Source organism: Terrapene carolina, unplaced genomic scaffold, assembly GCF_002925995.2.
Source record: "Terrapene carolina triunguis isolate 2854851 unplaced genomic scaffold, T_m_triunguis-2.0 Scaffold22, whole genome shotgun sequence".
Classification (NCBI taxonomy): domain Eukaryota; kingdom Metazoa; phylum Chordata; order Testudines; family Emydidae; genus Terrapene; species Terrapene triunguis.
In genome coordinates, this window is record NW_020664373.1 from 20,793,516 (window position 1) to 20,808,962 (window position 15,447).

Sequence of the window (15,447 nt, forward strand, 5' to 3'; positions counted from 1 at the left end):
CTAATCATAAGTAAGCTATTTTGTCAAGATTGATGTGTGATGGAAATAAGTCTGAATGTCAAGTTAAATAAACAAACAACAAACAGAGTGTAGCGATGGCTCACTTTAAAGTTTGCAGGTTCATTCTGGATAAGCTTACAAAAGTTTTGATACTTATCTGAACCGTTAAGGGATTCCCTACTGGGGCTAGTTTCTTCCATCAACACAAAAAAGCTGTAGCTCCTCTTATCTGTTTTGAGCACTGTATGTCCCTCTGACTTGGGAAGAGGAGAATTACAGGATGTGGCCGCCGTGTCAGGGCTCCTCTAAAGGAAGTAGTCTTTGCACTACTTCAAGTGGGATCTAATATGTTGCCTGTTAGAAGAGCTTCTCTTATTTCTTTAAGGTATACTGGCATTTGGGATGTCTCTATACTATAAGACTCAAAGGGTGTCATAAGATTATAAAATTCAGGAAAACAGGAGATCTCTCTTCATCTAACTTCTGCATTTCAGAGCAGCAGAGAAGCTACCTTGGCTGGGTGAGAGGTTACTACATCCTGCTATCCTGAAGGTGATCTGTCCTTAGAAACCAGAAGGGCATCAACGTAACTACCTGGCTCCACAAAGAGAACTTGGTTTGCACAGGTAAACAGGTAAAAGGCCGTGGCTGGTAGGGGGAAGAGGAGCCTAATAATCAATTTGTTTTTTAAACCTTCAAAAAGTTGTATTGCAGGATGAGTGAAGGTTCAGGCTACTTTTCAATGTTATCTGAAACAACTGAAGGTTGCCTGGGCATTTTTTCTTAATTCACTCACTCATGACTATGTAGTGTCAAGAAGTCAGAATACCTCATAATTTTAAATACTGTGGGCTGGATTCAGCCCCAGGTCTTACCTGCTTCCACTTATGTTACCCAAAGCATAGGACCAAACACTACTACAATTCCAGGTCCACTGTATCCCCAAACACAGGTGGCATCCACTGGGGAGAAGACACAGCCAAGGCAGCCAGATACATGCTGCTCTGGCAAATCCCATGGGCAGCCTCAGTTAGTGGAGCTACTCCAAAGCTCAGACCACACTAAGTATGCTCTCGCCTGGGCTTATTGTTATTATTTGTAATTGTTCCTTAGATATCTTATATGTGGGTGGTTTTTTTATTTTTGCTGCAGACTTTGTCCATCTATTGTTCATTTGTAAGAATTTCACCATGCTCATACTTTATTCTTTTTGGAAAATATTTTTCCAGTAGAACAATGTTATAAAGCACTAGCTATCATACATACATAGTTGCTGTTTTCCAACCAAAAATATTGTAGTAGAATATTTTGCATTTGCTTTATAGATACAAAAATTACCAAAACAGTCTGTCCACATTGTGGACTAATGGCCTGTAAACCTTCACTTGGAAAATGTGTACCTTTTGCTAGTCCCCTGTGAATTTAAATGACCTTATAAACCCCACCAAAGCAGGCTTTTTAATGGAAATGCTGACAGACCCATTACAATGCTACTTCCAAAGTGTCGATTCTCACCATTAACTTCAAGACTAATCTATTAAATTCCTGACATTACCAAAGAACAATATCATTCAGAACATAAATGAAGAGTACAGGGGATTCTGTTTGAGGAAACAATTTGCATTTTCCAGTTTACTGGAAATGAGTATTTAATCTTTTCAACAACTTTGAAGAGTGCATGCTTAAGTCATTGCTCCTGCTCTATGCTTTTCACAGGGACCGAGAGCAAAGTGTTACAGTGAAAGGTTTATTGTCCAACCTAATAGAGTCCCATTATTTTCTGTCTTACATGACTTGATGTAATGAATTTGTATAATTAAACTAATGGAATACAATTTCTTTCTTCTTTTTTTCCTTTATACTTTCAGGCCCCATTTCTCTTCCATCTACTTTGGAATAAGTAGAAACAAAAAAGTATTCAAAGTGCTTTAATACCTTAATTTCATTACGACATTTGTAAAGCATTCTTCTTATTTCATCTGTATCATCTCTTGAATTTGCTGACTTTATTAAAAGGCTTAAAGAGTTAGGGATGCGCATTAATCATGCTGCTTATGTATATTTTTAATTTTATTTAATTAGAAGACACTACTTGCTATGTTATTAGTGGGAAAGTCTAGGTAATTAAGGGTCCTTAATTAAAAAAAAGTAAGGGCCTTCCTTTTTATCCATGCATTACCAGTGGAATAAAATAAACTGTGCACAGATACAGCAATATGTATGTACAGCACCATCCAATTTGGAGCATGTCACTTTCTGCATTAAATATTTATGTAACCCAGGTCTGGAAAAGCAGACCCACTGCCCACCCCTTCTCTTGATGTTATCAGCTATTTAGCTGGTCTAGAGAGGTATAACCATTCATCATTGGTCCTCTATTTCAGTAGTTGTGCAGCTGTGCACAACCACTGCACTTAGAATTGCACATTGTGAACTCTGGTATAATCCATAAAGCAAGACTAAGAGTATATTTTTTTCACCTTATGTAGTTGGTCCATATCTGGAATATTAGGCGGCAGCAAAACAGTTAAGGGTGACATTATAAAGCAAGTGACAAGGTAACTGTTGCACACAGTATGTGACTAAAGGCCAGACTGTCCCTTGCCCGAGGCACTGTGCAGGGAGTAAGAGAGGATAAGGCTACTTTGTTAGTGTGTCCCTGGTAGGAGAGCAGGCTCAGTGGGACTGCTACTACATTTCCTGCACAGGTGAATTGGAAGTGGGCAGGCAGGGGAATAGCCTTGGCACTGCCTGCCCTCCCACACATTGGCCCTCTCACTTAAGATTAGGGTGACCATATTTCCCAAAGGTAAAACAGGACATCACACAGGGCTGGCCTGAACCCTCCCCCACAAGAGGCTGGCCCGAGCCACTTGCCCGAGAACCTCCCCGCCCCCAGGCTGGGGTCACTGGAACCCTGCCTCCCTCGCCCCACAAGAGGCTGTTGCTGAAACCCTGCAAGAGGCCGACATCACCACTCACCTCGATCGCACATTCCTCTGCACCATACTCCTCTTGACAAAAGTGGGCATTTGTCCCTTTTGCTTTTGCCAACTGATCAAGTCGGCAAGAGCAAAAGGGACACATGCCTACTTTTGTCAAAAATTCAGGATGGCTGGGACAGGGCTTAAAAAAGGGACTGTCCCAACCAAAACAGGATGTATGGTCATCCTACCTAAGATAGTATTGAAGGGCAAGTAAACTTCTACCGGAATAGAAGAGGAACAGATTATCTCTCCTTTGAGCCAAACAGGGAGCAGACTGAGAGTCTCTTTTTTAAACTTTTGAAAATCCCATTCAAAAAATAAAACTAATGCTTTATAGGAATTCTAGCTAGTGTTCTAACCATATGTTTTTATACCATTTGTTATACAAAGAGGAAGAATAAAGTGGGTATTTGTTCTCTTTCACTATTAATTGAAAAATATAACAATGAATGCCGGCAATACCAGTAACAGGTATCAAAGTCTGTCTTATCAACAGAATAGGTTACAAGACCAGAAAGGACTACTATTATCATTTATCAACCCCCTGGTATAACAGACCACCAGACTTCACTGAATTAACTCCTATTTGAACTGGGAAAACTATTTAGAAATTAATAAAACAAAAACATTTAACCATGACTTCAGACTTGCCAGTGATGGAGAATCCACAACAACGCTCAGTAAATTACCCTCACTGGTAAAACTTTGTGCCTTATTTCTAGTCTAAATATGTCTAGCTTCATCTTCCAGGCACTAGAGCTTGTTATACCTTTGTCTTCTAGACTGAAGAGCCCTTCATTATTGTAATTAACATGTAGATACTTCTGTGCTGTGATCAGATCACCCCTTAACTTTTTCTTTGTTAAGATAAACAGATAGAGCTTGTTGAGTCCATCATTATAAGGCTTGTTTTCCAATCTTTTAAACATTCTTGGGGCTCTTCTCTGAACTCTTTGCAATTAATCAACATCCTTCTTAAACTGTGGACCCCTGACCTGGACACAATATTCTCGTGTGGCAAAGCACCTCCTTTGTCTCGCCAGACTTAGCACTTCCCCCTCTGGTGATGGGGGACCTGGGGTAAATCAGCCCCACTCTGGGCAGTTGTTTGCCTCCCCCCTTCTGTACTCCTTTGGCTGTGTTTTCAGGGTACGCCCCACGGTTGGCCTAAGGGGTGATCCTTCACCAAACAAAAAGGAAACAGTCTCAAACACAAAAGGAGACACCTTTCCCTGCCTTCTCACTGGGGCAGGGTGTCATCCTGTTGCTTGCCCAGGGTGTCAGTCCTTCCCCTAGCAGGCACTGAGGTTTGGCTGTTCCCGTACGGGAAGGAGCACAGTCTCTCAGCCTGGAAAAGCTTGTTTCCCTGCTGCCACTCGCCTGGCAGTAGCTTGTCTCTCTCTCTCCCTTTGCTCTCCCCAGAGGAGGGGTTTTTAAAGGCCTCAGGCAGAACTTAATTGGATTCAGGTGTTCCTAATTGATCTGAGGTAACTCCTTCTCAGCTTCTAGGAAAAAGGGCTTTAACATTCTAGGGCTAATGTATCAGCCTTCCAGGACCCTCTTGCAGGAGGTGTTCCCCACCCATCCCATGCCCCGGGCCTCTGGATCTTTTCATCAGGCCCCTGTCCTCTGAGCCTCCCCGGCCACCCCACCCGTATACCTCGAGCTGGCTGCAAGACCTGCAGCCAGTTCGCTTTTGAACTGCGCCACAGGCACATCTGTACACGCTCGTGCTCCATACTCTCCATTTCCTCACCCTTGTGTCCCGCCCTGCCACTAAATGGCAGGACCTAATGTCATCTGTTCAGGGTGAGGAACCCCGGTGGGCCAGCCTATACTCTACCTTGGCCCCATGGCCCACCAGGGATATCAGTTGGCGACTCCTTCATAGCGCCATGAGCATGGGCATGTACCTGGTGCGGTTCACCTCTGTTCCCAATACCTGTCCCTTTTGCGGTGTGAGGGAGACCCTGGCGCATGTCTGTCTTGAATGCGCCGGGCTGAAGCCCCTATTCCTGCTCCTCCAAGATCACCTCTTACGTTTTTGGCTGCACTCCTCCCCCCACCTTTTTATATATACACACCCTATCGGTGCCCCCTCAACGTCACGGGACCTCCTCGTCAACTGCCTCTTAGCAATGGCCAAAGTGGACATCTATAACACCAGGGAGAGGATGTTGGCTGAGAGGGTTCTTTGCAACTGTGGGGCCTACTTCCGTTCCTCTCTCCGCTCACGTATCCGGGCAGAGTTCCTCCGGGCAGCGTCCGCTGGCTCCCTTGACACCTTTGAGGAGCAGTGAGTGCTGGCTGGGGTTCTCTGCTCGGTGTCCCCTTCAGGTTCCCTACTTTTGACCCTTTGACCCACATTCATCCTTTTTTTTTTTTCAGTTGCCCCCTGTAATTATTTGAGGCTCAGGCTCAGTGGATCCTCAGAGGCTGTGGCCGCCCACCTCCCAAAACCCAATATGAGGACCCTCTTGCAGCCATCCAGCCTGACTTTGTCACACCAGCTATAATTGCACCAATGCCAAATAAACTGGTAATATAAGCTTCCAACTCCTATTCAATATCCCCATTTATACATGCAAGAATTACATTAGCCCTTTGGCCACAGCATTGCACTGGGAGCTCAAACTCAGCTAATTACCTACCATGACTCCAAAGTCCTTTTCAGAGTCACAGTTTCCCAGGACAGAGTCCCCAATCCTGTAAGTATGGCCTGCAATCTTTGTTCCTGGATGCATGTCTTTACGTTTAGCCTTACTAAAAATGCATATTTTCTTGCATCCAGCCTGCCAAGCAATTCATAGATTTGTAAATTCCAAGGCCAGAAGGGAGCATTATGATCACAGTAATGAACATTAGAAAACATAATCCAAACTGTACATATAAAATGATGGGGTCAAAATTAGTTGTTACCACTCAAGAAAGATCTTGGAGTCATTGTGGATAGTTCTCTGAAAACATCCACTCAGTGTGCAGCAGCAGTCAAAAAAAGGTAACAATGTTAAGAAAGGGATAGATAAAAAGACAGAAAATATCATTCTCTCTATATAACTCCATGGTACGCCCACATCTTGAATACTGCGTGCACCAAAAAAGATATACTGGAATTGGAAAAGGTACAGAAAAATGCAACAAAAATGATTAGGGATATGGAAAAGCTTCCATATGAGGAGAGGTTAATAAGACTGGGACTTTTCAGCTTGGAAAAGAGACGACTAAGGGGAGATATGATTGAGGTCTAAAATCATGACTGATATGGATAAAGTAAATAAGGAAGTGTTATTTACTCCTTCTCATAACACAGGAACTAGGGAACACCAAATAAAATTAATAGGCAGCAGGTTTAAAACAAACAAAAGTAAGTATTTCTTCATATAACGCACAGTCAACCTGTGGAACTCTTTGCCAGAGGATATTGTGAAGGCCAAGACACTAACAGGGTTCAAAAAAGAACTAGATAAATTCATGGAAGATTGCTCCATTAATGGCTATTAGCAAGGATGGACAGGGATGGTGTCCCTAGTCTTTGTTTGCCAGAAGCTGGGAATGGGCAACAGGGGATGGATCACTTGATGATTACCTGTTCTGTTCATTCCCTGTGGCGCACCTGACATTGGCCACTGTCGGAAGACAGGATACTGGGCTAGATAGACCTTTGGTCTGACCCAGTATGGCCGTTCTTATGTTCTTATCTAATCTGACCTCCTGTGTAATAGAAGCCATAGAACGTCCCTAGAAAAACTGGTAAAGCTTATATTTTAGGAAAACATCCAATCTTGATTTAAAAATTGCCAATGATAGCAAATCCACCACTAATCTTGATAAGGCACGTTTCAGTATATCGGTGACCTGTTCTCTTCATTATTTACCACTCCCCCAATCTTTGTGTCATCTTCAAATGTGTCATCTTTATATTGTCTTCAAGATCACAGGTTGAACATGGGCATTAGCTGAACGAAATTCCTCACATTTTCTTATCAACCCTGATTGGAAGGAACCACTTTCTAGAGAGAAAACAAAACTAGTCTCCATATTTATTCAATTAAAACTTTGGTCTCTCTGCCGAGATTGCTACTGTTTTCATTAGATATACACTATTAGTTCAACCTGCTAGGCTAACAAAGCTTACATTCACCATAGAACAATTAACTAATAGGATTAATTTTTGAATTCTAGTGAAAAAGCAGACTCCCATTGCCAATTTACCATGTTTTGGACTCTCCCATACCTAACCCCAGTCCCTGGGATATTATTCTTGAATGGAAAGCCACAGACAGTGTGAAGGGAATTCATTTTGAGTAAGTCACAAAACAATTAACTATGAACTAACTTGAGACTCTTAAGTAAGACTAATTTTTAATTAGGAAATATATTTTAAAAACTCTTGCAACTGGAAATTTAAAAAGGGTATCAATCACGGGGGCAAATCCAGACCTAATTATAGGTTTGGGATATATGTTAGCATAGTAAAAGCAATATTACTGCATGCCTATGTACTTACCCATGTGATGTCCCCAATGCAGTTCATTTTTGTCCTTGGTAGGAACAATCTCCACAAAGAGGTCAGATCCAAAGCTCACTGAAATCAAAGGGAATCTTTCCATTGACTTCGGTGGACTTTGGATTGCGCCCAAGAAATGGGACAGCTGAGCAGACCAGACTCCCTGACACCAAACTCCTCATAGATCTGGTCTGGATGGACCTGCACTCTGGGGGGTCTGGGTATGTCCCAGGCTTGGCTGCCTATTTTCCCATACGTGAATGCACCGAAACAGTAATTTGAATTTTGCTCAGGGTAAAGAATAATGAATCTATTAAAACTGCAAACACAAGAGATTGTGTATATCCTAAAAACACTCAGGCATGGGATATCAAAATACATGTGCATGTTAGGACACAGAGACTAAGACTTGGAAGCATTCATTTTGAAGACCAGCTCTATTTCTAGATCCTTCAATTCAGATGCTATTTTGTGAAAGAAATCTAAAAATCAGCTAAGCTCAAACAAGATTTCAGTTTTTTTTTTAATTCATGTACACTTAGCTCAGCCAAGCACAAAACAGCTATTGCTGTCACATGTGAGAGGCTTTTATGCAGGATTTGACACAATAGGAATCACAAGGCAGACAAAGATTTGACAGACAAAGATTTGACATCCAAAGACCGGGGGGAGAGAGAAAGAGGGGGAAGGGAACAGAATGACCCTCTCTCACCCAGAGGTGAATTTCCTTTCACTTGTAGGAAGGAGGACAAGCAAAACCAAACAAATGAAAGTAGACTAAGGTGATTGGCACTGCCTGAGGCTGTAACGCCTCAGGCAATTATATCAGCATGTGGGGAGCGCAAAGTAAAGCAAGGCCCAACTGCAGGTTTGATGATCTGACAGATTTTCATAAAGAAACTATAACACATTCCATAACATTTGTAGATACGGGGTCAAGATGCCAAATTTAGTTCCAGGTCTGGACACTGAATGCTCCAAAGTTCAGGGTTATTCAAGATCCAGGTTTTGATTCTCAGCTAGCAATAGTGGAATTTTTCTCTTTTTTGTTTTATGGAAGGAATGGATGAGATTATTAGATGTTCTCTATTCTTGGGGAGGAGGTGGTGAGGAACATTGGAAATTTTACCCCAAAAAGAGAGAGACAAAGGTCTCATGTTTCATCCTGATTTGGACCATAGGAACAATCTGAAATATCAAAAATGATTGCAGGGCAGGAACAGTTTTCTCATCAAGTTCTATTTATACATAAGTATATACACAAACACCTATAGGTACATATATTTTGTAATTTTCATATAGATATTACAGTTTTGCATTTACCAGTTTGAGTTAAAGATTTATATTCTAAGGGCAGAGTCCTGTAAAGAAAGTATTTAAATTAAATTTTGTATTAAGATATGTAAACTTCTTATAAAGGTAATTCTTGTAAGTCAGGAGGTGCTTGTGAGAAATGCTTGTAAGAAATGAAAAATGTGGCACTCTATTTGTAAAATAGCTGTTTCCATTAGTCTTAATTGCCTACGTACTTTGTATTTGAGGTGGAGAATGTTAAAAAAAAATTACTTAAGAACTTGTTCACACAATTTGTTCAACTAACGTTTCCCTCCTCCCTTACACCTTTGCAGTTAGGAAACTTACTTTGAGGCTTATTTGTAAGCCAAACACTGGTCAGAAGCCAGCATTCTATCTCCAGAAAGAGACAATGACAAATGTGTCTCCTCTCTACTGAATGACAGTAGTGTACATAATCTCTAATTCTTTCCAATACATTAGTGAGTGATTGCCTTTATTTATAATAATCCATCCATCTCAGGCGATGACCCTTAATCTCAGATGAGAAAACTTAACCAGTTACTAGCCCTAAAACAAACAAGAAAATGAAGGATTTCTGGTGTTTTCGTACTTCCACAGGGCAAATTAAAATCCAGTGTTTATGTACTTCAAAAGTATAGGATGGGAGAGATTGATTAAAAAAAATGGATGTTAATATTAGTTAGACTGACATTTCTGGAAAGTGAAATCTTCTATTTATGTGGACCAGGACAATTTAAAAGGTGTGTGTGTGTGTGTGTGTGTGTGTGTAGGCGCTAAGCTTTTACCAGAAAGCTAGATATTACCAGTTTGAGCAGATGTTCTCTATATTTATTTCTGGGAATATCGCTAGAACCAGCCATGGCCTACCCTCAAATATACATCTAAAAGACTTAAAAAAAAACAAAAACAACAGCAACAAAAAACCACTTTGCCTACTCTCCCAAAAGAACAGGTACAACTAGTTAGCAGCAGTTCAAAGAGTGACTGGTGAAAGAGCATTCTCCAGTATCACCCAGCCCTTGGTCTCTCTGCTAATTAGGGCCTATTGTGGTCAGGAGATTTATGTGATGTCATTTTTAGAATTTAGAAGCCAATAGAATTTTTTTTTATTAGCAGGAGTGGAGGGTGTATTTGGGCTGGGGAATCACCTGGTTTGTGGCTACATTTTTTGGTCCGAGTTACCCAATCTTGAAAGTATTTTTTCATCAGTCAACTACTGAAATAAGTAGAAATGTTTTCATCAGACATTTCAATATTTTGATTTTTCATCTTCAATACAAATTCTCTATCTTCAATAATAACCTTAAGTTCGGTGTTCTGCTTTTTCAGAGCTTCCACAGTGTACGAAATCTCCTTCCATGACTCAAGCTTGACTTTGGCCCGTTCTAGAACCTGCTCAGCTTCTTGTTTGGCTTCCAACCATTGTGTTGAATCCTTTAACATTTCATGTAGCTGCTGCCTGCGGCTTTGAAGGTGTCCCTGTACTTCGTCCCACTGGCTCTGGATCTTTTCAACTGGTGAAAAACAAATGCAAACAAAAAAAAATGACTTATTCAAGATGAAGGGTTTTTTTTAAAAAAAAGCAGTTATTGAAATATTTAAGTAACGTTTCTCATTGCAAACAACAATTTTCAGCTGTAACTAAATTTGGTTTATTAAAAGAGAACAAATAACGGTTGGTAGGGCACAGTATGGTGCACAGCGTGGGTCCTTATGCATATGTAGCCAGAAATGTCAGCTTTTTGTCTCAATAATGATGTAAAGAATACTCAAACAGGGTCACATTGATGAAAAAGAAACAGTTCTCATTCATTCATACCAAGCCAAATCAAGCTAGCATTTTTGATGAGCTGTCCTGTGGGGACTTCTATAAACTTATCCTTCATTTTAAGATTCATTACAAGTGGTAATCAATGGTTATGTTATACTTTCTTGACCAGGTAAGACAAACACTGATCGAGTGCATGACTGTTCACAAAACACCTTTTCACATCTTCATGTTAGTTATTAGAATAAGGATTAGATGTGCCCTTGTTTGGGGGGGGAATGTAGTTTTGAAAGGGCTAATGATAATTGGAAGCTCTGATAATGAGGTTTGCCCAAGGCCAGACTGGCCCACAAAGGCACAAGGAAATTTCCTGGTGATGTGACACGGAGACCTAACCCTAAAACATGCAAAGCTTTGAAAACAAAATTGTGCTGTGCTTTCTTAATAAGAAATCTGTATTGCTTACAACTAGCACAGAGCCAGGCCTCTTAGTATTTTTCCCAAAGGCTGCCCCCATTATATTTAAAAGTCAGAGTCCACCTTCTCTTGGTGGGTTGAGAATTTCCTGAATGGTCTGAAGGCAAAGGCACCATCAAATGGAGGAAGTTGCCAGCAGAGCACCCATGATAGGGTTGATTCCACAATGGCATTGCCTCTCTGGGCTAGAGGAGAGCAATGCCCCATCACAAAGATGTAGAGTGAAAATCCTCCCAGGAGTGTCTCTCCTTTAGCCTGGAAGAAGGGTTGTAGATGCTCCTGTGAATTCCCCCAGGCTTGGAGAAGGGGAAGAAAATCCTCCCAGCATCCCTTGCTCCAGCCTGGAGGAGAAGACAGAAAATGAGTGGATGTGAGAAAAGGAATGACTGAGTACATGAGAGGGAGGAAGTAGGGGAAGGTAATGTAAATAACAAAATAGAATCCAAAAGAAACCAGGTACAACCAGAGGATGAACCAAGGATGGGCCAAGGCTGGGAGGAGGGGGGAAAGAGCAGTAACAAGATTTGGAGCATATTAAACTGTCCAACTTGAAATGAGGAGTATTTAAAGGCTACGCCGCATTGGGTTGCTACCTACAGGCAGGGCCGGCTCCAGCATTTCTGCCGCCCCAAGAATTGGGGACAAAAAAAATAAAAAGCCGCGATCGGTGGTGGCAGTTCAGCGGCAGGTCCTTCGCTCCTAGAGGGACTGAGGGACCTGCCGCCCCCGAATTGCCGCAGGTGCCGCCCCTCTCCCTTGGCCGCCCCAAGCACCTTCTTGTTAAGCTGGTCCCTGGAGCCGGCCCTGCCTACAGGTAAGAAGAACGAGGAGTACTTGTGGCACCTTAGAGACTAACAAATTTATTTGAGCATAAGCTTTCGTGGGCTAAAACCCACTTCATCGGATGTATGCAGTGGAAAATACAGTAGGAAGATATATATAGACAGAGGACATGAAAAAATGGGTGTTGCCATACTAACTATAACGAGAGTAATCAATTAAGGTGGGCTATTATCAGCTATTATAGTTAGTATGGCAACACCCATTTTTTCATGTCCTCTGTCTATATATATCTTCCTACTGTATTTTCCACTGCATGCATCCAATGAAGTGGGTTTTAGCCCACGAAAGCTTATGCTCAAATAAATTTGTTAGTCTCTAAGGTGCCACAAGTACTCCTCGTTCTTTTTGCTGATACAGACTAACACGGCTACTGCTCTGAAACCTGTTACCTACAGGCACTAACTGTCCCAATGAGATTTGAGGATGAATGCATTTGAAGTATAACTGATGTCTCCCTCATAATACAAATCGGACCCGTAAAAAGTAAGGTTTGCATATTCATGTCACTAATAACTATGGTGAGCAACAAAAATATTTTAAATTAAATATCAAGGTTTTGATTTTTGCACTATCCAAAGATGTGTGTAGGGGAGAGGGTTGTTTGCAGCTTATTGGGTGGGGGGTGTTTGGAAATTTTCCGTTAAAACACAACAAAACTTCCCCCGCCATCCCCCTCCCCACCCCGAGAAATTGGATTTTCAAATAAATTCATTTTTTTGGTGGGAAAAGTATCTGTCCACAGAAAATGTTCCTTTTTTGTCCCAAAACCAAACAATTGAAAATCAAAATGTATTTATTTGGATATGCTGCCACATCTCATAGGAATTGTGGTTCAGTTGCTTCCTGTCCCCATTCTCCTTTGTGGGCCAGGCTCCCCGGCTAGGGTGCAGCATGAGAAATGTAGTCCAGCCAGGGATCTAATCTGTAGAGGAGAATGGGAACATGAAACACCCAAACTGCAACTCCTATGAGGTACCTCAAAATATTTTTGGCCAGAATATTTCAGTTTTTAAATTTTTGCCAAAAAGTCAGTCTTTATTTTTCTTCTTCAGAAAACAACAATTTTTCAAAACAGCTCTATTATTTTGTTTTATCAAGAATAAATTATCACACCCAAAAGAAAATATTCTTAATGGTACATGCCTTATTACAGCAGAGCTCGACAGCCAGAGAAAGTTCAGGTAATGGAGTCTCTTTAAATTATTATCTAAGCAAACAATTTAAAGCTATGCAAAATATTTCAGTTTGATGCATTGGGTCACTCTCTAATCCCAGAAAAGAAAACATTTAAATGTGGGATAAACACTTGCGACATTTAGATCACTCATCTGGCTCTTCTGAGCTAGTCTTCAGCTCATTAAATACCATATGTGACAAATAAAATACTAGCAGTCAAAAAGGTTTCAGAGATAGTTCATTAAAGAGGAAGTAAAGGGGACTTTTGTAATTCAGGCATCACTGAATTATTACAGAGTAACCCAAAAGCAGTACACAAAAAACATCCATTCATCACAGAAAGTTTACACATGATAATTGATGCTTTCATCTGAATGTGGACATTTAAAAAAATATATCTTTTGAATGAGGAAAGGCAATTCCTTTTAGCTGAACTTGTTCAAGATTTCACCTTTGGCTCTCATTTAAACTACTCAGTGTGTTAGCAAATAAACATGCCTGCTCAGAGTTTGTTTCTCTCTTATCTATATGTTCTTACTCTCTAGTCCAGTGAATCTCAATCAGATTCGTGAAAGGGGTACAGTAGTCTGGAAAGGTAGTCTTTTGTTTCATCTCACTTAAAAACTACTTGCTTGCAAAATCAGACATAAAAATACAAAAGTGTCACAGCATACTGTTACTGAAAAATTGCTTACTTTCTCATTTTGTCTGTATGAAATTTTAGTTTGTACTGACTTTGCTGGTGCTTTTTATGTAGCCTGTTGTAAAACTAGGCAAATATCTAGATGAGTTGATGTACTCCCTGGAAGACCTTTGTGTATCCACAGGGGTACACGTACCACTGGTTAAGAACCACTGCTCTAGTTGAATCTTCTTTGTTAAAGAGAAGGGAAATGTTGACTACACCTTTATTAGGTATATGCCAAACAATAAGTGTTTGGAACACCCAGGCACCTTTTCCAACTTGTGGATGGGTCAAATCAGAGCTGGTACCAGAATGTGTAAGATGAATGGTTCCACCTGGTACAAACATGGTTGCATCAACACCAAGACAGGCATTCCCTCACCACTGCTTCTTGCCGTATACCTGGAGATGGCAGCGGGAGAGAAGAGCAGGGGACTCTGGAACTCCTTTAGATACTTCTGAGAAGAAAGAGGAAGTAGGAGTGAAAATTTCCTGGCAGCTGCCCAAGGCTACTGGCACATCCCTCAGGCTTTGTGAGCTGGAGTTAAAATTCCTCTCAGGCTTGGGGTGTGTGTGTGGGGGGTTAAGATCCCAGCAGCACCGGTCAGGAAATTTCTGCCATCTCAAATCCACCAGGTGGAAGCACACCCTGCCAGAGCACTGGAAGGAATGAACAGAAAGGAATTTCTGGGTGGGTGGGAAGGGGGACATGGTGTTATCATTGTGAAGGTGTGGTGCAAGAATGGATAGTGTGTGAAGAGGACAAGGAGTGATGGCAGTGTAAAGGGGAGCCCAGAGTGAAAAGAAGACAGAAGTGAGGCGATCACAAACAAAAGGGGAACAGGCCCTGTCACACTCCACTCGCAATGCTTGCACATCCTACAAAAACATGTAGGGATCAGCTCTGTATCAGAGACTTTACTACCCAGGAACCACTGAGCTAGCTATTTCAGATGAGGAGGATCAGAGAACTGCAAAATCTTTTCTAAAATGTTAGCCAACAGACCCTTCTTTAAAGGTTTCCTTCAAAGTAGATTATTTTTAAAGTATTTTAAAGGGCTTCTGTAACCATATTGGGTTTTTGTCTGAAGGCATAAGATCACTCTAGAAAAGGTTTCTCCTGGTTGGAGGAGGGAATTTGTGGGAAAAAAAGGAAGTACTTAATATATTTTCTTTGAAAGTGCAGCTGAACAGCAGGAAGAAGATAGGGGAGGCATCTAGCGTTCTGCCTCGGGCCCAGTAAGAGTCATTTCTGCCTACCTCCATCTCATAAGATCCTGCAGGTTACAATGAACATATGGGATTCAGTGGAGGGGAAAATGAGTTCTTTCCACATCCAGTGACCCTAATCTGGGAGCACGAAGAGTTCAGCCATGGGAATAAGGTCTAGAGATCTGTGCATAGGTGGAATAAAAAAATCAATAACCCGTGAGTCAATTGTTCCAGGGATTTATCTGAGTTTTGAAGAAATACAATGGGAGTTTGATTATCCACCTCCAGCCCTGAATCAAACACCTTCAGTAAAGTAAAACACAAAAAAGGAAGAGCTATGCTGCTATAGGATGGATGACAAAAGGAGGTCTGAGAGCTAAATAACATTAAAATTATTAAAAGATTATGAGCTCAGTGTCACAGGGCTGGACTCCCTCACCCTGGATTGCTTGCTGTAAACAGTCCTCACACCACC

General features: G+C 41.3%; 1 protein-coding gene across 1 annotated transcript in view; it reads right to left on the minus strand.

Annotated features, from left to right (window-relative positions):
* The window catches only part of LOC112125929 (dystrophin-like), a 1,989,526-nt gene that overhangs the window by 434,324 nt on the left and 1,539,755 nt on the right, over positions 1–15,447 (minus strand). The window contains exon 53 of the mRNA XM_026648920.1: positions 10,114–10,325. Coding sequence (XP_026504705.1) covers positions 10,114–10,325 — 212 coding nt within the window. The remainder of the gene's footprint in view (positions 1–10,113; positions 10,326–15,447) is intronic.